We start from the raw sequence: 19,471 nt of genomic DNA, 5'->3' as shown, positions 1-19,471 counted from the left end.
TACTATTACATTCAAAGCTATTTTATTCAATTTTTCGTCAACTTAAGTCACTTGACACACTTTAGAGTGTAATACCGTCATTTTCTCGCCTATAAGCCCTTAACATTTCATATAAGTTGCGAATTTAACGTCTAATTTACCTTCAAAAGTTAACTTACATTATTTCTTTATGAAAAATTATCAAATCACCATCTAAAGTTAACTCGATACACTATTTTTTATGAAAAACTACAAATTTACCTTCTAATGTGTATCACATGCAAGTAATGTGACTTAAATTGATGAAAAATTGAATATAGTAGCTTTAAATATAATATTAACGATGTAATCAGCATATTTTTATAATTCAAGGATTGATTTTTTTTGAAAAAATAGTTTAGAGATCTAATTTTCATTAAGATAATAATTCAGGAACTAAATTGGCAATTCACCCAACTGATTTATAACATAAAAATCAAGTTTAGCACATGAGAAGGTTAAAACACAAACTAATTAGATTGAGACGTTGTTATCATGATAGCACTGCCACTCAAGCACTCGTTTTTATCTTTTACCCATTCTTGTTAATTGTTTACCGTTAATCTTCTTCAATTCATTTACTTTGACGACCGTGAATTGACAGAGATTATAAAAAGTCAAAATGAATGTGTAGGCAGCACTACCTATTATTATTGTGGTCAATCAAACTAAACGACGTGTAGTTTGAAACGCGCGAGACTCGAGGCGGCCGCCATTCAGCTGTGCCGAGATTACATTGGCGGTGGAGTATAGTGGCGGATGTTAAAGCCAAAGCCATGGCCGCAATCCACTGCTCCTCCACTCTCCACTCTCTTAAACCGCCGCTGCCGCTTCCTCCTCAGCTCTCCAGTTTCAGACCCTCTCTCCTCTCCGCCAGCAAACACCCAAACAGTAAGAAGAACAAAAAGCTCACCGGCTACAGACCCTGCAGAGCGGAGTTCTCAAACGACGCGCCGTTCGTCGCCGCCATTGGCGCCTGCATGCTCTCGTCGCTGGTGCTTCCCGCCAGCACTCCCGATGACGATGCCGAAGGCGGTTCGGCGATGGATTCCACCGATGCCAGGTTCGCCGTCATGGGCGTCATCAGCTTCATTCCCTACTTCAATTGGCTGGTAAAAAAAACAAACAAAAAACCCATTTTTCTTTCAAATTCTTGAACTTTTTTATTATTTATATGAATTTGTTTGTTGGGTTTGTTTTAATTTTTGTTGGGTTGGACTGAATCATTGTAGAGTTGGATTTTTGCTTGGTTGGATACCGGAAAACGGCGGTATGCGGTGTATGCGCTTGTGTACTTGGTTCCCTACCTGAGGTTTGACGCTCATACTCTTGATTGAATGCTTGCATTGTATTTGCATACTCTGGTGTTGATTAATTGAGCAGTTGCATTGCATTCTTGTGTGCTTATCGTTTTCAGTTTTCGACAAATGAGGAAAATCTGTCATACCAATGATCAACAAACTGTTGAGCTTATGCTTCTGTTCTGGTTATCTGTATCTGTGATTCTGGGCACTAATGTGACTTGCCCGTGATTTGTTAGGACGAATTTGTCGTTGTCACCTGAGGAGAGCTGGCTGCCCATTGCTAGCATCGTTTTCTGCATTATTCATGTCCAGGTATAAGTTCGCGACTATTCTTTCTACCCGGTTCAACCTTTATGGCTTGTTGGGGTTCAATAGAGTGGTATGTTTGAGTCTCTTAACGGATCCTTTTCAATTGAACGGTGAAATGTTACAGAATGGAAAAGAAATATATCGCTAGGCAACATGGATGGAACTATATGCTGTCATGTAATATTATGTTGTTGGGCAAGCTCTTGAGTTCCTAGACTAATGGTTTTGAGGCATTTTGATTGCGAGTTCTTTCAATTGTTTGCACATCATGTAACCATATTCTCTGCGATTCCACATTTTTCCCCTTGCAGCTGGAAACAAGTATTAAAAATGGAGATCTTCAGGGCTTTCAATTCTTTAATGAGGCTGCAAAGCATCTCTCGTCAACAACTAGTAGGAAAGATCATCGGAGTGGGCATCAAGGAACCTCTGAGGTGGTATTAACTACTTAAGTTCCATAGCAGTTTTGAAAATTGTAGGTAGATTGTACCCATGTCGGACACATGCTTAATCGGTTTTACGTCATCTGCAGGGGAAGAAAAGAGGAAATAAGGACCTTCCATCCAGTGATGAACAATCGAGAAATGAGATCGATGATTAGGGAGTTCCCAAGAGGCCGTTAAAAGATCGTAAGCGCTCGAATGAAGAGGAAAATGAAAGAAGGAAACACTAGAAGGTCAGAGTTTGATGCAAGCAACTTGAATTTCAGAACGCAGTCTTGTGCCTTACAAAGTATCATGAATGTTAGATAGTCATCTTTTACTAAAATAAAGACAGCCGCGACTGCAAGCTTAGCGCATGAGGAAGCGTCGAGAGATACCATACAAGAAATGTAGTCCGATATCACTAGCTGCACACTGATACCTGATGACGAAGATGAATTCACCTAGAGGTGCCTTTTCTTTACCGACACTGGCGGGCAAAGCGCCATGGTTTGTTTATCGATTAAGTTATTTTGTTTTAGGAAATGAGAGATGAAGATGAAGTACAAGATCATGAAATAATCATTTTATTTATCATCGACATCTTAAATAACGCTCAAAGTATCGTGTCTCTCGTAAGTATGTGCATCTTTTGGTTAATTGGATCCCCGTACAGATTTCTTGATAGGAAAGGGACTCAAGAGCCCCGTCTTAAAACAATAATCCAGAGCAACAGCAGCAGAAAGAAAAACAAAAAGACTCTGAGATACGTAAATCGCTCCATCAAAAGCATGTGATAAGAAGCTACCAGCATTCAGTTCCAAAGGCTTTCCACCATCCAGTGTAGCAAGCCCTTTGACAACACCGAAGGCTGCAGGCGCTCCGGTCTTGAGTTGAACGTTGTCAAAGTCTCTTCGTAATGTGTATCGAAACGTGACTCCAAATAGAGCGCAGCTAGCGAAGGTGACTCCCAGAGGGAGGATCAGCTCAGAAATGCTTGCTACTTGAGTGAAGGAGAAGGGCAATCCGGCAACGGTGCCGACAAGGGCGGAAACTGAAGCTGCCTTGATCGATTGCCATCTCTCTTTATCCTTGTCTATCTCCTTATTTTCGGTCTCTGCAGAAGCATATCCGTCTCCGAGTTGATCCCCGTCTTGTGAGAGGGCACGTTCGGCTTCTTCAACCATGGATTTCGCTTCTGATATCTCCTTTTGACATTCTGCAATCTTCAATGCAAACACAGCTAACAATCTTAGCAGGAACAGATGCCCAACAACATATAACACGTCAATTGTCATTGTCTTTGAACAAAAGTTAGAGTCAAAAACAAAAAAGTCTTAACAACTCAACAGAATCAAAGGACAAATCAATGTTTTCAACAATTAAACTGACCATTTTCACTTACAAATTAAACAAACAACCGAGTGGGAGCTGATATCAACACTCCAAAATAGTCATCCCCAATAGTAAGATAAGGCAGACAGAGTGCACGATGATTATTTTGAAGCGCTACTAACAATTCTCAATCGAATAACTTCGAGGAAATATAATAAGGCACCTAAAACAAAAACCCAATTCAGGAAACCCACAAAAATTGGGAATTGGGAAGAGGGAGAACCTCAGAAGCTCTGCTTTCAAGTTGGGTAATGTAATCCCTCACAAGCTTGGCCTCAAGTTCCTGCCTTTCAATCTCAGCCAGCTCTCTCTTGGCATTCTCAACCCTCTGAGACGCCTTTTCCAACCCATCGAGCAACTCCCTGTTCTCTTCTCTTTTCAGGAGCTCCTCCACTTGCTCTCCCACAATGCCACTCAGTGCCTTCTTCAGGCCGCCGCCCTCTCCAGCGCCGCCGCCAGTCGTACATTTTGCTATGAGGGGTCGATGAGGTGGGGAAGGAGGAGAAGCTCGGGGGAAGACTGCAGAGGAGGATTCTGATGGTGCGTGGAGTTTTGGTGGGAGGAGATGAGACGTGGGGTTTGTGGAGGGAGCCCAAGTGAGCTTGATGGTTAAAGGCATGGTGGAGTTTTGGAGGATTTTGTTTATCCGATTTCATGTTTTGTTTGCGCAAGTACTCACCACTCACCACTCACCACTCACCCCAAACTTTTCATGTTTAATTACCATTTACTTATTTGAAATTGGAGTTGACATAATATAAAAAAAAAAAACACTAATAAAAAATGCTTAAAACTTTGAATTTTAACCATAAAGATAAAATAAAAGGTAAAATGAATAATACCAGAATTAACTTTTTAGTGTAAAAATATGATTTTTTGTTAAAATGAACACTACCAGAAGCTTTTCGTTAAAGTTTCCATAAAAAAAATCCTAATTTGAAATTGGAGAAGGCAAGGGTCTTGAAACGCAAGTGATTAAGAGTTTTTATTTGGCTCAATATTTTGTAATGTTGACATGAAAATTAAAAAGATAGGATAGAAGACAAATTGCAACGGGCACACAATCAACAATTAATTATAATAAATGTTTAAACCAATAAAAATATTTCATAATTAATTAAAATTATTTGAAGCTCGTCCACCCTTCCTAGCATATTGGCATTTCGATTAGAAAACACTAATACTGTCTTTTTTATTGTTATTACCGATATGGACATTTATTTATTTTTTATTTTTTGAGTTGAACGATAGCTTTAATAAGTTAGATATTATATTAATCATCGGTTAGAGTTTGAAATCACGCCATTATGCATGTATACAATACCTTTCTACTGCTGCGGTAAATGATCACTTGCGTGATGTGGACATTTTGACTCTTAGCATTTCTCAATATATTGTTAAGAAGTTAATGGTAAAATTAATAATTTTTGAACAAATGGTAAAATTAATAATTAAAATAGTAGAAATAAGTCCCGACTGTTGAATTCCCCGCTAAGGCATGCTTCCGCTAGTAGGCAGGGGGTTTAAGCACACATTCCCTATCGCCTTCCCCGCCCACTACCACCGCCTACATCTGCACCTCTCCCGCTCTCTCATGGCCGCCACCACTTCAGCTAAGCGAGTCGGGACCCACAACGGTAGCTTCCACTGCGACGAAGCCCTCGGCTGCTTCATGATTCGCCTAACCGACAAGTTCTCTAACGCCGAAATCGTCCGCACCCGCGACCCCAAGGTTTTTTTTTCATCCCTTTTCCACTTTCCCGAGAAAATCGGTGATAAATGAAGTTACTTGGTTGAAATTTGAAACCAATTTGTGATTTCTTATTGTCGTTGTTATTGTTTGTTTGAGGGTTTTAGGTTTTGGAGGGTCTGGATGCTGTGCTTGATGTTGGGGGTGTGTATGATCCTAGTCGGGATCGATACGATCATCACCAGAAGGGTTTCGAGGAGGTTTTTGGGCATGGGTTTAAGACTAAGCTGAGTAGTGCTGGTCTGGTTTACAAGGTATGTGCTTCAAAAGGTCATATCTTTTTAGGGATTTAAGTAATGGGATTTGCAAATGCGTAACTATTCTTGTGTACAAATCTGTTTGAAGCATTTCGGGAAGGAAATAATAGCGAAGGAGCTTCAGGTCGATGAAGGTCACCTCGATGTGCATAGGTTATTCTTGGCTGTGTACAAAAGCTTTATGGAGGTACTACTAAATTCTGCATCTTTTCTTCTTATTCTACGTGAAAGTAGAATGGGGCCGTGCGACCTTTAAGTTTTTAACTTAATTTGAAATTGAACGGATGTGTTGATGCTGAAAACCTGTTATGTTACAAATTAGAACAAAACCATTGTAAGGATGCCATTTTTGCCGTGATTACTTGTAACAGGCAATTGATGCTGTTGACAATGGGATCAATCAGTATGATACGGACCAGCCTCCAAGATATGTGAATAACACACACTTGTCTTCAAGGGTAGGCAGGTTGAATTTGGATTGGATAGATCCCGATCAATCGTCTGAAAAGGAGAATGAAGCCTTTCAACGAGCAATGGAACTGGCGGGCAGCGAGTTTTTAAGTGTATGCCTTTCTTTTGTTAAGACTTAACAGAAATATGGAATATTCTCTTTACTTCTTCACTAATAAATTCACATTAACATTCTTATGCACTATATTTCTCTTGAATCGAGCACATAACCAAATAGAAGGGATTAAAGCTTTGTTGAGGTTGTGTGCTATGGGGATTTATTTTAAGCATCCCTTTTTAATGGTCCTTTTTCCAATTTCAGAGTGTCCGATTTCATGCAAAATCATGGTTACCAGCACGGTCTATTGTAATGGAGTGTCTCTTAGCAAGATGGAGTGTTGATCCTAGTGGAGAAATCATGGTTATGAATCGATTTTGCCCTGTAAGTATGCAATGGTGTATTATTTTTGCTAATTAAATACTGTTAGGTTTAAGTTTTCTCAAATCATTGTCTAATGCTATTGGTTTTACAATTTCTTCATTACATTCAACTGTTTGAGCGGTTTATATATTTTTTATTCCCTGCAGTGGAAACTTCATTTATATGAACTTGAAGAGGAGATGAAGATTGAGCCGCCCATCAAATATGTTCTTTATCAGGTACCATTATCTATCTGATGTCCATGCTCTCTTCTTTCTTAATATAATTTGGATAGTACTATTCACATACCCATTTTTTATCTCCCACACACCCTTGTTAATTTTTTGCCATTGATCTTCTTCAATTCATTCGATCCAACGGCTGAAAATTGAGAGGAGTGAGTGATAAGTAAAAATGGGTGTGTGGATAGCACTACCCTATAATTATTCCTTCCATTAATATGTGCGAAGTATGAATGCATTAAGGTGGTAGAAAGGAAATTCGGGAAATTCCTGCTTGTGATTATATTATCCGCAAAGAAAATATTAGGAAACTGAGTCGCAACATTGGATACGGTACATGTTAAGAGAGTATTGGCATTAGGAAACTTGTTTGCCTGTAAATAAGCAAGTTCTTTCCTTGCAAGTCCGAAATATTTTTAGCTTCTTTATAGAGCTATTGGAATCATTTGGAGCGTAGTGTATACTTGCATGGCTTTCTGGCCTCATTTCAAATGTATGATATCTCCTCATCTTACCTAGAACAAAATTTGAATGTCTTCTGTGACCTTTACGTTCCATTTAGTTATGCAGCTAATAAGGTCTGCAATTTTTATCTGGAGAAGAGCCCTAATTTTGTTATCACAATAAAACGATATGCAGGATGATAGGAGCAAACACTGGAGAGTTCAGGCGGTGGCAGTTGCTCCTGAAAGTTTTGAGAGCCGAAAGGCTCTTGCATCAAAATGGCGAGGGCTTAGGGATGAGGAGCTCTCGAAGGAGGCTGGGATTCCCGGATGTGTTTTTGTTCACATGAGTGGATTTATCGGAGGAAATCAAACTTATGAAGGTGCTCTTGCCATGGCGAAAGCGAGCTTGAAGTTTGATTGAGCAGATTGACTTGCGTCGGCGTGTTACTAATTCAGCTTACTAAATCTTGGGCATTTCAGCTACGTCTTGGCTAATTTCTCTTACATTAGCCTCTATTTAGTTTTCCTCGGGACCAATTTTGCCTCCCAACTGCGTTTTCTGATATTGTATTCGATGATAAGTTTCCGGATTAAGTTGAATTAGGTAAACGTTTTATTCAGCAATTACAGAATCAAAACTGGTATATGGATTGTGGAAGACATTAATTGTATTGATGTTTCTTTGTCAATGACTGGTAAGTATCTATCTGTTTAGCATTTGATGGGTTAAACAAAGCTTAAACCCAATTCCCGTCACCTGACGAGACGGGGATAATCCGAAGACGAGAAAGACTTGCATGAAACGGTGAAGCTAGATGACACACTCAAGAGCACCTAGAGTCCAACATGCACGTGCACACGTGACAACCTCACTCCTACCACCCAAAATTAATCTGCGTCATAACACACAGCTCAGTAGCTCACACGTCAGTGAAGTGAAAAGTTACAGCCTTCTCCCATTACCTAAAATCCCAACCGGCAAACATGGCCACACTGACTTACTCCGCCGCCGCCGTCAGAACAACCAAACCTACTACCCCACCGGCCCTCAGGAAACCCATCGCCGTCATCCCTATCAAACCCAATTCCATCTCCCCAATCAAAACCCTAAACCGCACCACCAAACCCACCACCTTCTCAATCAAATCCACCGCCTCCTCCGACCACTCCTCCACCGCCACAACCACAATCACCACCACCACCACCACCTCCATCTCCCCCTCCCCACTAACCCTCAAGTCCCGCCTCCAAAATGGCGAGACCCTATACGGCCTCTTCCTCCTCTCCTTCTGCCCCACCCTCGCCGAGATCGCTGGCCTCTCCGGCTACGACTTCGTCGTCGTCGACATGGAGCACGGCCACGGTGGCATACCCGAAGCCCTCTCCTGCCTCCACGCCCTGGCCTCCACCCAAACCCCCGCCATTCTTCGCTTGCCCGAGACCTCCGCAACTTGGGCCAAGAAAGCCCTAGATCTGGGCCCACAAGGCATCATGTTCCCCATGATCGAATCCTCCAAGGCCGCCAAGAAGGCCGTCTCCTACTGCCGCTTCCCTCCCGCCGGCGTCCGCGGATCCGCCCATACCGTAGTTCGCGCCTCCAGCTACGGCATCGACGAGGGGTATTTGAGTAATTACGAGAACCAGCTGCTGATCATGTGCCAGGTGGAGAGCGAGGAGGGCGTGAAGCACGCGGAGGACATCGCGACCGTTGACGGGGTCGACTGTATTCAGATGGGGCCGTTGGATCTGAGCGCCAGCATGGGGTACCTGTGGGACCCGGCGAACAAGAAGGTGAGGAAAATGATGGAGGCAGCCGAGAAGGCCGCGCTGGGATCCGACCCGAAAGAGGGTGGGGCCTACTTGGCTGGGTTCGCTATGCCCCACGATGGGCCTCGCGATTTGGGGACACGTGGATACCACATGGTGTCGGGAGCCGTTGATGTTGGGCTGTTTAGGGGCGCGGCGGTGGAGGACGTGAAGAGGTTCAAGATGAGCTTGATGGACGGTATGGATGATGAGCAGGAGGATGAGAAGGATGCTGATGAGAAGTACTGGAGCGAATGAAAAGGGACGGTATGGATGATGAGCAGGAGGATGAGAAGAAGTACTGGAGCGAATGAAAAGGGACGTTGTTGAAAACACACTTTTTTTGTAAATTTTTCGTTTTCTTCTTCTTTTGTAGTTGTATTGGGCCCATGGGTGTTTTCATAATAAAGGGCAGACTGCCGGCCAAATTACATAATTATATCCTCAGTGAGGGCTCTACGAAGAGCTGGAAAAATGGTAGATATAGTTAATTTTAGAGTTTCGAAGAATTTTTAGGACTTTATAAAAGAATCTCTTCCAATGAGAGGCTATATCTTTCGGGTTCTATATGAGACATATATTTATTTATGTAGTAATTTGATTAAGTGATGCTATATTTTTTTTGTGTGTTAACTTTTCTTAATTATAAAGATTTGACTCAAAATAAAATTGTTAGCTGTGTAGACTACCTGACGCCTTTCCCCTTCTCTTTTATACAGGCTTGGAACCGGCAATGTAAAATAAACTTACACAGACATAGGTTTTTTTAATTTTTTATTTTTATTGTGTTAGCTTTTCTTAAGTTGCCCTTGTCGTCTGGAGTTTTACTAAGCACTGATGCACCATAATCAACCTTTTGTGCCTCTTCTTCCTTTAGTGCGTCACATGATCCATCTTCAGTGCCTCTCCTTTCTAGGGTTCTGCCTAGTACTGAGGTTTCATATGAGCAACATTTGTGAAGGCTCCCTCCTGTTTGTTTGTTTTAACTTATGTGTATGCACATGTCTGTAATTTATCGGAGATATCAATAAATTTAAGTGTATTGTGCTAAATACAATAAGACATATACTTCACTAAGATGTGGTACTTCTGGACCAAATATCAATTTATCTTTACTCTCACGAAGATAAATGATCACGCTTAGTGTCTAAAGTACTGGTTAAGTTCATTTGAGTAATCAACTCATAATCTTCAATCCAAATGGTTCTTTAATATCATAAACATCATGGATCAGATTCGTGTTGATATAAAGTTCAATCCATGTGGGATAGGGTTTCACATTATGCTTTGTTGGATGTGTGGGCACACTAGAAAATATAAGATTAGGAATGAGGATATCTGAGGTAAAGTAGGAGTAGCCGAAATTGAAGGAAAGATGAGAGAAACCGGTTATGATGGTTTAGACATATGAAACGAAGACCTACTGACACTCCGGTTAGAAAATGTGATTACGAGACAGAGATTCAGGACCGAAGGGTTATAGGAAGACATAGAAGGATTTTGTAAGAGACTCTAAAAAAAGACTTAGAGTACTTGGATCTAATGGAAGACGTGACACAGAACCGAGCATAATGACGTTTTAAGATTTATGTAGCCGACTATACTTAGTGGGAAAATGCTTTGTTGTTGTAGCTTTTCTTAAGTTGATTTTTAGACGTGCTATCTTAAAAAAAAAAATTTATGAACCCTTCAACCTAAAAAGTTCAAATTGTGACAAAGTTAGATTTCATCACTTATGAATCGTTCATTGGATTAAATTCCCTTATGTTAATCTCATCCGTTGAAAGAAACAAACCCCCGCTTTGCCCTATGAAATAATTTGATTTTCACTTATAACACAACAATTTACCTAGCACCAATAGGTAAATTAGTATCATACAATTTTGAAAAAAAAAATTTGAAAATTTCACCCATCAATGTCCATGAACGTTAAATCAATTTGAAATTTTAATTCTTATGGAATTTAAAACAATCATTAATTAGCCAAATTGCAAGAACAATAAGAAAAAAGAATTAAAAAAAGAATAAAAGAAGAATATAAGTGTATTCGCAAGTGGATGGAGAGTGATAGAATTTTTGCTCACATGGGTTGCTACTTTTTTTTGTAGGACCCATTGTTTTTTGGGGTTAGATGTAGCCCGATTTTATGCTACCCAAAAAAGGAATTTGCTAGCTTCAGTGGTGTATCTAGTCCCATTTTTAGGCTCATTAAGGATGAAATGTCTCGTTAAGGTTGAAAATGCGATAACCTCTTAGAGGATACTGCCCCCATTAGAAATGCTCTTAGAGGGACTGGATAGGAGGCAAAGAAATATATATTTTTATAGTGATTGCCGACTCTTATTTTCTTTTTACACGCTCTAAATCGGAATAAGCTTGGCAAATGTTGAAAAAAGGAGTTGATTGCCGACTCTTTTTAGGGGGTTAATTTTCCGCGACAAGTTGAATGCCGACTCTTTTTGGGTCAAAAACAACAAGGCAGTAGGCAAATGGAAAAAAAACCGACCAAGTCAAAGAGAAGATGTTGACATGTTTACCACGAATAAGAAATGGCGTTGCAAGTGTTTGTCCATATAGTTGGCTTATATGCACTAATCTCCTAGAACATATAGGTTGTGGAGCATTAACAAATTTAATCTCCCAAATAAAGTGGATCACTGCATTTTAACCTTTTTCTTAATTATGTGCACCCTGCCTAATGCACTATCTTGCTCTTACCAATTACTATACCAATTTGTCAACTTAAAGATTTAGTTTGTATGTGGATGTTTTCTTGAGGGAATTTGGAATGACAAGTTTGTAACCAACATTTTAATTCATTTTTAGTAATTTTGTATGTATTACTTTTATATTGTTGAAGCATTTCTTGAAAATGGGACGCAAATTTTTGAACTTGCAAGAGATACGACCTTGTTGATACATGTGCGTCCTACATAAATCATTTGAATTGACGACTAAAATCAACTTACGCGCCCATATACAACTAATATAAGCAATGACTTAAGTAAAAACTATATTAGATCTTGGGTTTCAAATTTTGGTTTTTTAAGCTAAAATAGTTAATAAGGTTGACATAACTCTTCATTTTGGTCTTTAAGAATTAAGAGTATTTTTGTTATTTTGATCCTTATTTAGCAGAATTTCTCACGGAATGATCAAAATGATTGATGGTGGACAAACTCAAGTATTACTTCTATTGATTTCAAATCCAAGGACCCAAGTGAGGAGTTTTGACAATTTTATAGACCATTTTGGTTAAAAAGCCTCAAATTTACCTTCTTTTTTTTGACAAATGTTATTATCTATATTAAAATGGAGGAGGTAAGCTTAGTACCACAATGGACTAGCAATAATATGATTTAAATTCATATTTGACAGAAATCGAACATTTCACCTATATATGAAAAAGAATATTATAAATTTACCCCGGTTTAGAATTGAAAATAAAAGAGAGGAAGCGGAAAAGGGAAAAGAAAGGAAAAGAAAAGAAATAGAAAACATAGTAGACACGGTCAGCAAACCCATCGGATCAAAACCGGTGTGAGATTTGCGGGAATTGGATTCCCCGGGAAATCTTGAACCCCTTTTTTCAATTCAACAAATCGCATTCCCACCACCTAAACTTCGCATTCCACTCCGCGTCCGTTTCACAGTTGGTACCCGGTCCTTTATAAGCTTCTCAACTACTCAACACTCGCTCCCACTCGCTCCCCCCTCTCTCTCTCTCATCGATTCCCTTTTGTTTTCTGGGTTTTAGAGAGAGAGACTGAGAGCTCGCAGCAGCAGCAGCAATGGAGTTGTTCTACATCCTTCTGTTCGGGGGAATGGCAGCGGTGGTGGCAGCTCTCGAGCTGAGCAAGAACAACAAAGATCGCATTCATACCACCTCTGCTTTCAATGCCTTCAAGAACAATTACCTCCTCATATACTCTCTCATGATGGGTACGTCCGGATCTGCCATTTCTTCGTCTTTTTTTTATCTGGGTTTCCTTTAGATTTGAATGTTTGGACCGAATTTGCTGTTTTTTTATTGGATGGTGGAGTGATGTGAAAACCCAATTGGATTAAAATTATAGATTCAAAATTTACAGTTGCTTGGGGTGGTGATTTATGTAATTGGTTGTGCTGTTTCTGAATCTTTTGGTTGTAGTGGACTTCGTTTGGGATCGAATTTGTTGTTTTTGATTCCATTGTGAAGGGATAGGAAAACCCAATTGAACTAAAATTAGAGATTATTCTACAATTTACAGTATCTTGATTCGACAGCAAAGTGATAGGAAAACCCTTATGATTCTTGATTATACAATTTGTGTACTTTATACCGTGGTTTCGGGATGTTTTGCTTGTAGTGGACTTCATTGCATTGATTATGGTAACATCAACCTTTTTGGTCTCAAGAGTATTGTAGTCTTTGAAAATTGCTCGGAATTGAAGTAGATCGATGCTTTACATTGGGAATAATACTCAATATGTTGTATCATTTCTGGATCTCATCGAATTGGATGTGGGGTATAGCTGGTGATTGGTTGCAGGGTCCATATGTTTACTATCTATACAGCCAGTATGGGTTCAGCAAGGGGGACATTGGACAACTTTTTATTGCTGGGTTTGGATCATCCATGTTGTTCGGGACAATTGTTGGATCTCTAGCTGACAAACAGTAAGAGGTTTCCTTGTTGATTAGCTTTATGTCCCTTAACATGATCACATTATTGATTCTGAATAACGATATGTCAAATCCAGGGGTCGGAAGAGGGCATGTATTACGTATTGCATAACTTACATTCTAAGCTGCTTCACCAAACATTTTCCCGACTATAAGGTTTTATTGTTGGGACGCATATTGGGAGGCATTGCTACTTCTCTACTTTTTTCAGCTTTTGAGTCTTGGCTTGTGGCGGAACATAATAAGGTGTGGCAACTGCTCTGCTAATTAATTGCAATTCTGGAGATTGTATTTGTGAAAGTCTCCAATATGTAGTTACTGTGACAAATTTGTCAATGAATATATCCTTGTTTTGATATTATGGACTTCCTACTTATGTGCATTGTTTTATGGCGTGGCCCAGGAGGTGTAAGTTGGATTGGGTCCATAGGGCTCAATTCAAGTCATCTTTTTTTGTTACTTAGACATTGTGTCATATAAGTAAATTTCATTCACTTCAATTGCTTAATTTTTGCAGAGGGGCTTTGAGCAACAGTGGCTTTCATTGACATTCTCTAAGGCTGTATTTCTTGGAAATGGTCTAATTGCTATAGTAGCTGGGTTGCTTGGGAATCTTCTGGTAGATACTCTGGGATTTGGCCCCGTTTCTCCATTTGATGCTGCTGCATGCTTTTTGGCAATTGGCATGGCAATTATAATGGTATCATGGGGTGAAAATTATGGAGATGATACAGAAAACAAGAACTTACTTACCCAGTTCAGGGGTGCTGCCATAGCTATTGCTTCCGGTGAATCACTGATTTTTATCTCTTTTGATACTTGCTCCTTTTTCATTAGTGGTTAATTCCGTCATTGACTTTCATAATATTAGACTTTAACCTTATTCTTCTGCATTTCTCATAAATTCTTTTTCTATTATTTTCTGTTGGAGCAGATGAGAAAATTGCTTTGCTGGGTGCCATACAGTCCCTATTTGAAGGCTCAATGTACACCTTTGTATTCCTCTGGACTCCTGCTTTGAGCCCAAATGATGAGGAGATTCCACACGGTTTCATTTTTGCAACATTCATGCTAGCCTCGATGTTGGGAAGCTCTTTAGCGTCTCGGCTGATGGCAGGTTCATCCCTAAGAGTTGAGAGCTACATGCAGATTGTATTTGCAGTCTCTGCGGCTTCCCTTCTGCTTCCCATTGTGACAAGCGTATGTCATGAATTTTAATTTATCAATTTTCTTCAAATTTATGAATTTTAGTTTCTTTTGAACCACGGACATCAACTTGTCTATGAATTTTTGCAGTTCTTGATTGCACCTTCCGATGTGAAGGGTGGGAGCATGTCATTATCAGGGTATTGTCAGCTTGTTGGCTTCTGCACATTTGAGGCCTGTGTGGGAATATTCTGGCCATCTATCATGAAAATGAGGTCCCAATACATCCCAGAGGAGGCGAGAAGCACCATCATGAACTTCTTCCGCATTCCTCTCAACATCTTTGTGTGCGTTGTGCTGTACAATGTGAGTGATCAGGTTGCATTTGCTCATGATTCCTTGGAACTGCACCAATCAGAAATTGCTCTTTTTATGAAAACAAAAAATTTCACGAGCATCCTTGAATGGTTTCTGCCTCTCATAGGTATACAAAAAATTATATTTGCACTTTTTTCCTCGTATCTAAATATTTGGTTTCCTTGTTGTAGGTTAATGCATTTCCCATCACCATCATGTTTGGTATGTGCTCGATTTTCCTTTCTATGGCTGCTGTATTGCAGAGGCGGCTCATGGTGATTTCTGACGGCCACAAGTCAAGTGAGTTCTGCAGTAGTCAACACATCTTTTGATTTAATTAAATATGTTTGAATCTTTGCATTCCCTTCCTTTTTTCTGTGGGTTTCTTACGGTGATGATTATTGATGAAGTATGTTTATGTTTACAGAACCAGAAGAATGGACAATGCAGGAGAGGGACACAGAAGCGGAGCCATTAAACGACTAATTGGAAGATGAAAATAACAACAATAAAGGAAAAAAGAAGAAAAAGGAAAAGACGTCTGCAATTTTTTGGAACCGAAAACAAGCCACCTACTGTAATTTGAATTTTCGAGCTGTATGTCTTGGTTTTCCGTTTGCCGTCTGATCAACGAGGAAAATCCCGTTTGATTCCTAGTTCGAAACGAGGTATGGAGGATTTTCAGGGGGCAATCAGTTGGTGGTTACAGCACAAAGAAATGACTAACAACTCTAGTTACTATGAGTAGTTAATGTATTCTCCAATTATGGTAGACTGGTGCTTTATCAGGTATATTTTGTCATATGATGGTAGAAAATGTAAGGACACATGCAAGTGATGGTTTCTTTTCCCTCCCTTTTATTGCCCCCCTTCTTTTTTTTTTTTCTATTAGAAATACTTGGAGATAGCATATACTTGTTACATTTCTATTTCTCCTTTGATACATCTATGAAATTTGAGATCGCATCTAGTTTTCTTTGATCAAACGATTGTCGTCCTTGAAATTTGAATTCAGGCGGATGTTAATATTGACAAGAGGCTTCGCAGCTCAGTGTTGATTAAGAGCATTCTCCTTCGTATTAAGTTTCGAGTTTGAAATCCCCCTTCCTAGTATAAGAAAAAGAGAATGTTGACATTGTTTTCTTAATTGGAGTCTCAATATAGGAATTAAATTATAGTCACTGTTAATGGAAATCTCCTGGAGAAATATCAAGGATGTGGTAGTTGAAGATGACTCCAAGATGGTTATAGATGGGATTCTCGACTAAATGCAAGATCTCTTGGAGGCACAGAATTATATTCGAGGGTATCAATTGGTTGGCGACCTCTTTTGATTCTATTCATTGGCAATATGTTATAGAGAAGCCAACTCTCTAGCCGATGCTATTACATCCATTGTTCACAGTATTGCCAAGTGTTTGTATTTGACTGTATGGACTCCCAAGTGTTCTTGGGGATTCACATTTTCTTAGTGAAGTTTATTTCCTAGCAAAAAAAAAAGAGTAAATAATCTTGAATTATTATTGGGCAATAAAAAAGCTTTTGATATAAATTTTCTATTTATTTATTTTACATAGATTGACTATAATTTACTAATTTTATTTTTCATAGATTGACTATAATTTACTAAGACAATTCCAAGTAGTCGAGGACTAACTGCAATACTTACATGTATTCAATACAATCATCATCTGACAGTTAAATTAAAATTTATGTGAATATATGTATTTAATACAATAATCATCTGACCTCGAGACGATAATATTATTAAATATAAATAAGTATCGTAGCAAAATCTAAGTAGTTGTGACCCATCCTCTGGCTCTGACGGAATCTAGAAGACAAACACTCCATGTGGAATAGAGACATGCTCTCATGCTACTTCATTTGTGCTCCACATGATCCATCCAATTACAACTTGTTTTATCTTCCCAATCATATCAAAATGAAAATTCTTAATCCCATTTGGTGTTGAATCCATGGATCACCACCCCAACTTGCCCATGTGAAATTATTGGCCATATGACGTTGGTTTTCCAATTTCACCCTATCAAAAAACTTTGGAGTTAATTACTCACTGTTAAGTATTAAATTTAAAACGTTGATAATACGTGATCAGCTTGAGATATCATATAATAATATTTTGTGTAAATTTCTTTCATAACTGATAGCCTCTTCGTTATGTTACCACTTACCAAGAACAAACCAACATTTCCCCCGATCAACAAGTATGAGAGAGACTTTACCGCTATTATGGCGCTTTTAACCACTTATCTAAAATTTATGCGCAAGTCACTTTCTACATGACCTTTCTATATGCCCTTGTGTATTAGTGACTTGAGATTCAACGGTGGGGATGGTTGTCTCACCTAAATCCTTCTCTTACATTCTCCTTTTTTTTTTTCATCTAATTCGATAGCCAGAAATAAATAAATGTATGTAAAAAAAAGGTGTGTGGAAATACCTTTTATATCCTTTTGATGCCCTTTATGAGATACAGCTGGTTTGACATTTACTCTTTTGACCATCTCTAAAAAGATGTAAACCATCTGCACCATATAAATTTGCCCAATCACACACACACACACCAAGGGGCATTTGGTAATTCTGTCTTCAGGCCATCTGTCTGCAGACACCCCTAGAGCCAATAAGATTTGCCCATCCGGTGACTAATTCTTAAAACTCTCACTCCAAAATTCAAGAATAAAACCTCTAAGTTAGAGAGAGAGAGAGAGAGGGAGAGGGGTTAGAGAGAGAGATGGCCAACCTCACAACTCCAAGACTGCACTTCCTTTTGGCTCTGCAGTTGCTCATGTTAATTCAGTCCCAAGTGCTCTGCTACCAGAACAAAGTAGGAGATCTAGATTCTTGGGGAATACCAACTTCTGCAAATCCACAGGTCTACACCAAATGGTCAAAATACCATCAATTCAAGCTTGGAGATTCTCTTTGTAAGTTTCTTCTTCCTCTTTTCTCCTTTCCAAACCACAGATGTCCGTTAGGTCAGTTCGCCTGCAGTAGTATGGCCGTTTCATTGCACCCCATGTGAGGGCCAGGACAATATCCCGGCCACATTGCAAGAGGTTTGGATAATTTAGAGCAGTTTAGAATGTCGCATTTCTCATTTCTTTCTTCGATATGCAGTGTTTTTGTACCCACCAAGCCAAGACTCTGTGATTCAAGTGACAGCACAATCCTACAGCAGCTGCAACCTCAAAGATCCAATCTTGTACATGAACGACGGCAACTCTCTCTTCAATTTCACCACATTGGGGGATTTCTACTTCACCAGCGGCGAACCGGGCCATTGCGAAAAGAGCCAGAAGCTCCACATTTCCTTTCTGTCTGGCAATGGCTCTGCTGACTCTCCTTCCTCTGGCCCTAGTTCATTGGACGCTTCTGCTCCTTCTTACCCCACCGTCTTTGGCACCATCCCGGCTCCGCCTTCTTCTTCTTCTTCTTCTCCGTCACAAAGGTTTCCAGTTTTCGCAGCGGCCGTCGTTGGATTTGTGGTGTTTGCACTTTTCAGTGGCAATATGTGAAGACATTTAACATTCATGAGTTGAATTTTCTCCTCACATTTGGATGGTGATTCTTTTTTTACTTCTATTTTTTTTTCTTTTTCCCGTTAATATTGGTTCTGTAATATGGAAGTTTTGATTTTGTAATTCTTTTTGTTAATTCAACAGAATAAAGCAAATTCCTTATGTGATGTTTAGTGTTCCTGTTCTTAGATTTTTTTGATGAAATTCCTAATTTTTGAAACAGAGTGAACAGAGAAATAGACATATAATCGTATTTTGATATTTATATACAATTCCCTGATTGGTCTCGATTGAGAGGGCTTTAACCTCAACGAGAAAGTTCCAAAGTACTTTTTTTTTGTGTCGAGAAAGATCACATGGTTTCCTCACATGTGACAAGTCAAAGAGAGAAATGTTAGGGGGATTTTCTCAAAATTGCACTCTTCACGAACTCTTTGTCGCCTTACAGTTTAACGTTAATTTTTATTCCAACATTATAAACTATTATGCTAAATGCATGAAATGTCAAAAAATCTATGAAGAATTCCTCCACGTTTAGAGAATCTCCTTACCATTTTACTCTTTGAACAGAACACCGCCCGGCAATGATGGTGGTGAGCAGGTCTAATTGTTTGTACAATTATTAAGTTTCCAGCTGGATGTGGGTGTTGCCTTGCCTGCCCACGACGGTGTGACAACAATGTCTCGTCTCCCTCTTACGTGGGTCACCGATCAAAACCATGCAGCATATCATAGATTCAAAATAAATAAAATATCTCACAAATGAGAAAATTTTGTCGCTGATTTGATTTTTAAAATAATGTTTTATATGACGCTGGTATATTGGCATAGTGATTTCATATGCTAATAGTACAATGATATAAAATAAAATTGCTCTTTTTTATGTGTCTTTATATTATTGGTGCGGATCGTCATTGTGCTATACAAGCAAGCTCCC

At 39.3% G+C, this 19,471-nt stretch overlaps 6 protein-coding genes and 1 long non-coding RNA gene across 8 annotated transcripts; 5 read left to right on the top strand and 2 right to left on the bottom strand.

Annotated features, from left to right (window-relative positions):
- The first annotated feature begins 681 nt into the window (after positions 1–681).
- Positions 682–2,674, top strand: LOC103409616 (uncharacterized). 2 transcript variants are annotated; one of them, XM_008348426.4, is made up of 5 exons: positions 682–1,130; positions 1,251–1,330; positions 1,559–1,634; positions 1,943–2,065; positions 2,164–2,674. In XM_008348426.4, the coding sequence occupies exons 1-5, from the start codon at positions 795–797 to the stop codon at positions 2,230–2,232; spliced, it is 684 nt and encodes a 227-aa protein (XP_008346648.3). In that variant the 5' UTR covers positions 682–794; the 3' UTR covers positions 2,233–2,674. The 2 variants fall into 2 exon arrangements, with proteins under 2 accessions (XP_008346648.3, XP_070679690.1); XM_070823589.1 differs by having other exon boundaries at positions 684–1,130; positions 1,943–2,068.
- On the bottom strand, positions 2,625–4,146 carry LOC103409619 (uncharacterized). The gene is made up of 2 exons (XM_008348427.4): positions 3,672–4,146; positions 2,625–3,279 (listed from the first exon to the last, which is right to left on the bottom strand). Exons 1-2 carry the CDS (start codon positions 4,065–4,067, stop codon positions 2,710–2,712), a joined length of 966 nt encoding a protein of 321 aa, XP_008346649.3. The 5' UTR covers positions 4,068–4,146; the 3' UTR covers positions 2,625–2,709.
- Positions 4,147–4,909: 763 nt separating this feature from the next.
- On the top strand, positions 4,910–7,703 carry LOC103409615 (uncharacterized). Its single transcript, XM_008348424.4, has 7 exons — positions 4,910–5,180; positions 5,306–5,452; positions 5,544–5,642; positions 5,827–6,018; positions 6,228–6,347; positions 6,494–6,565; positions 7,208–7,703. The coding sequence occupies exons 1-7, from the start codon at positions 4,947–4,949 to the stop codon at positions 7,433–7,435; spliced, it is 1,092 nt and encodes a 363-aa protein (XP_008346646.3). The 5' UTR covers positions 4,910–4,946; the 3' UTR covers positions 7,436–7,703.
- Positions 7,699–9,256, top strand: LOC103437414 (uncharacterized). The gene has a single exon (XM_070823588.1). It carries the CDS (start codon positions 7,999–8,001, stop codon positions 9,076–9,078), a length of 1,080 nt encoding a protein of 359 aa, XP_070679689.1. The 5' UTR covers positions 7,699–7,998; the 3' UTR covers positions 9,079–9,256.
- A 2,992-nt stretch (positions 9,257–12,248) lies between these two features.
- Positions 12,249–15,975, top strand: LOC103437413 (uncharacterized). The gene is made up of 8 exons (XM_008375883.4): positions 12,249–12,762; positions 13,336–13,480; positions 13,564–13,732; positions 14,004–14,274; positions 14,421–14,686; positions 14,783–14,998; positions 15,181–15,289; positions 15,417–15,975. Exons 1-8 carry the CDS (start codon positions 12,612–12,614, stop codon positions 15,473–15,475), a joined length of 1,386 nt encoding a protein of 461 aa, XP_008374105.1. The 5' UTR covers positions 12,249–12,611; the 3' UTR covers positions 15,476–15,975.
- Positions 15,976–16,634: 659 nt separating this feature from the next.
- On the bottom strand, positions 16,635–17,612 carry LOC139197059 (uncharacterized). Its single transcript, XR_011582049.1, has 2 exons — positions 17,454–17,612; positions 16,635–17,036 (listed from the first exon to the last, which is right to left on the bottom strand). It is a non-coding gene; the product is annotated as an uncharacterized lncRNA (long non-coding RNA).
- Positions 17,583–18,701, top strand: LOC103437412 (early nodulin-like protein 8). Its single transcript, XM_008375882.4, has 2 exons — positions 17,583–17,940; positions 18,134–18,701. The coding sequence occupies exons 1-2, from the start codon at positions 17,748–17,750 to the stop codon at positions 18,529–18,531; spliced, it is 591 nt and encodes a 196-aa protein (XP_008374104.3). The 5' UTR covers positions 17,583–17,747; the 3' UTR covers positions 18,532–18,701.
- Positions 18,702–19,471: the final 770 nt, after the last annotated feature.

The sequence above is a fragment of the Malus domestica genome, chromosome 06, assembly GCF_042453785.1.
Source record: "Malus domestica chromosome 06, GDT2T_hap1".
NCBI lineage: Eukaryota > Viridiplantae > Streptophyta > Magnoliopsida > Rosales > Rosaceae > Malus > Malus domestica.
Note: the sequence above shows the minus strand (reverse complement) of the source record. Positions and strands in the feature narration are given on the sequence as shown.

What these genes read in the sequence shown, in the direction of transcription:
- LOC103437413 (XM_008375883.4), top strand. Translation starts at nt 12,612, where the DNA reads ATGGAGTTGTTCTACATCCTTCTGTTCGGGGGAATGGCAGCGGTGGTG. An exon ending in TGTGCGTTGTGCTGTACAAT is followed by an intron (nt 14,999 to 15,180) that starts GTGAGTGATCAG and finishes TCCTTGTTGTAG; the next exon opens with GTTAATGCATTTCCCATCAC. An exon ending in TTCTGACGGCCACAAGTCAA is followed by an intron (nt 15,290 to 15,416) that starts GTGAGTTCTGCA and finishes TTATGTTTACAG; the next exon opens with AACCAGAAGAATGGACAATG.
- LOC103409619 (XM_008348427.4), bottom strand. Translation starts at nt 4,067, where the DNA reads ATGCCTTTAACCATCAAGCTCACTTGGGCTCCCTCCACAAACCCCACG. An exon ending in TTGAAAGCAGAGCTTCTGAG is followed by an intron (nt 3,280 to 3,671) that starts GTTCTCCCTCTT and finishes TTTGCATTGAAG; the next exon opens with ATTGCAGAATGTCAAAAGGA.
- LOC103409615 (XM_008348424.4), top strand. Translation starts at nt 4,947, where the DNA reads ATGCTTCCGCTAGTAGGCAGGGGGTTTAAGCACACATTCCCTATCGCC. An exon ending in GTGCTGGTCTGGTTTACAAG is followed by an intron (nt 5,453 to 5,543) that starts GTATGTGCTTCA and finishes ATCTGTTTGAAG; the next exon opens with CATTTCGGGAAGGAAATAAT. An exon ending in TGTACAAAAGCTTTATGGAG is followed by an intron (nt 5,643 to 5,826) that starts GTACTACTAAAT and finishes TACTTGTAACAG; the next exon opens with GCAATTGATGCTGTTGACAA.
- LOC103437414 (XM_070823588.1), top strand. Translation starts at nt 7,999, where the DNA reads ATGGCCACACTGACTTACTCCGCCGCCGCCGTCAGAACAACCAAACCT.
- LOC103437412 (XM_008375882.4), top strand. Translation starts at nt 17,748, where the DNA reads ATGGCCAACCTCACAACTCCAAGACTGCACTTCCTTTTGGCTCTGCAG. An exon ending in CAAGCTTGGAGATTCTCTTT is followed by an intron (nt 17,941 to 18,133) that starts GTAAGTTTCTTC and finishes TTCGATATGCAG; the next exon opens with TGTTTTTGTACCCACCAAGC.
- LOC103409616 (XM_070823589.1), top strand. Translation starts at nt 795, where the DNA reads ATGGCCGCAATCCACTGCTCCTCCACTCTCCACTCTCTTAAACCGCCG. An exon ending in TTCCCTACTTCAATTGGCTG is followed by an intron (nt 1,131 to 1,250) that starts GTAAAAAAAACA and finishes GAATCATTGTAG; the next exon opens with AGTTGGATTTTTGCTTGGTT. An exon ending in ATCAAGGAACCTCTGAGGTG is followed by an intron (nt 2,069 to 2,163) that starts GTATTAACTACT and finishes CGTCATCTGCAG; the next exon opens with GGGAAGAAAAGAGGAAATAA.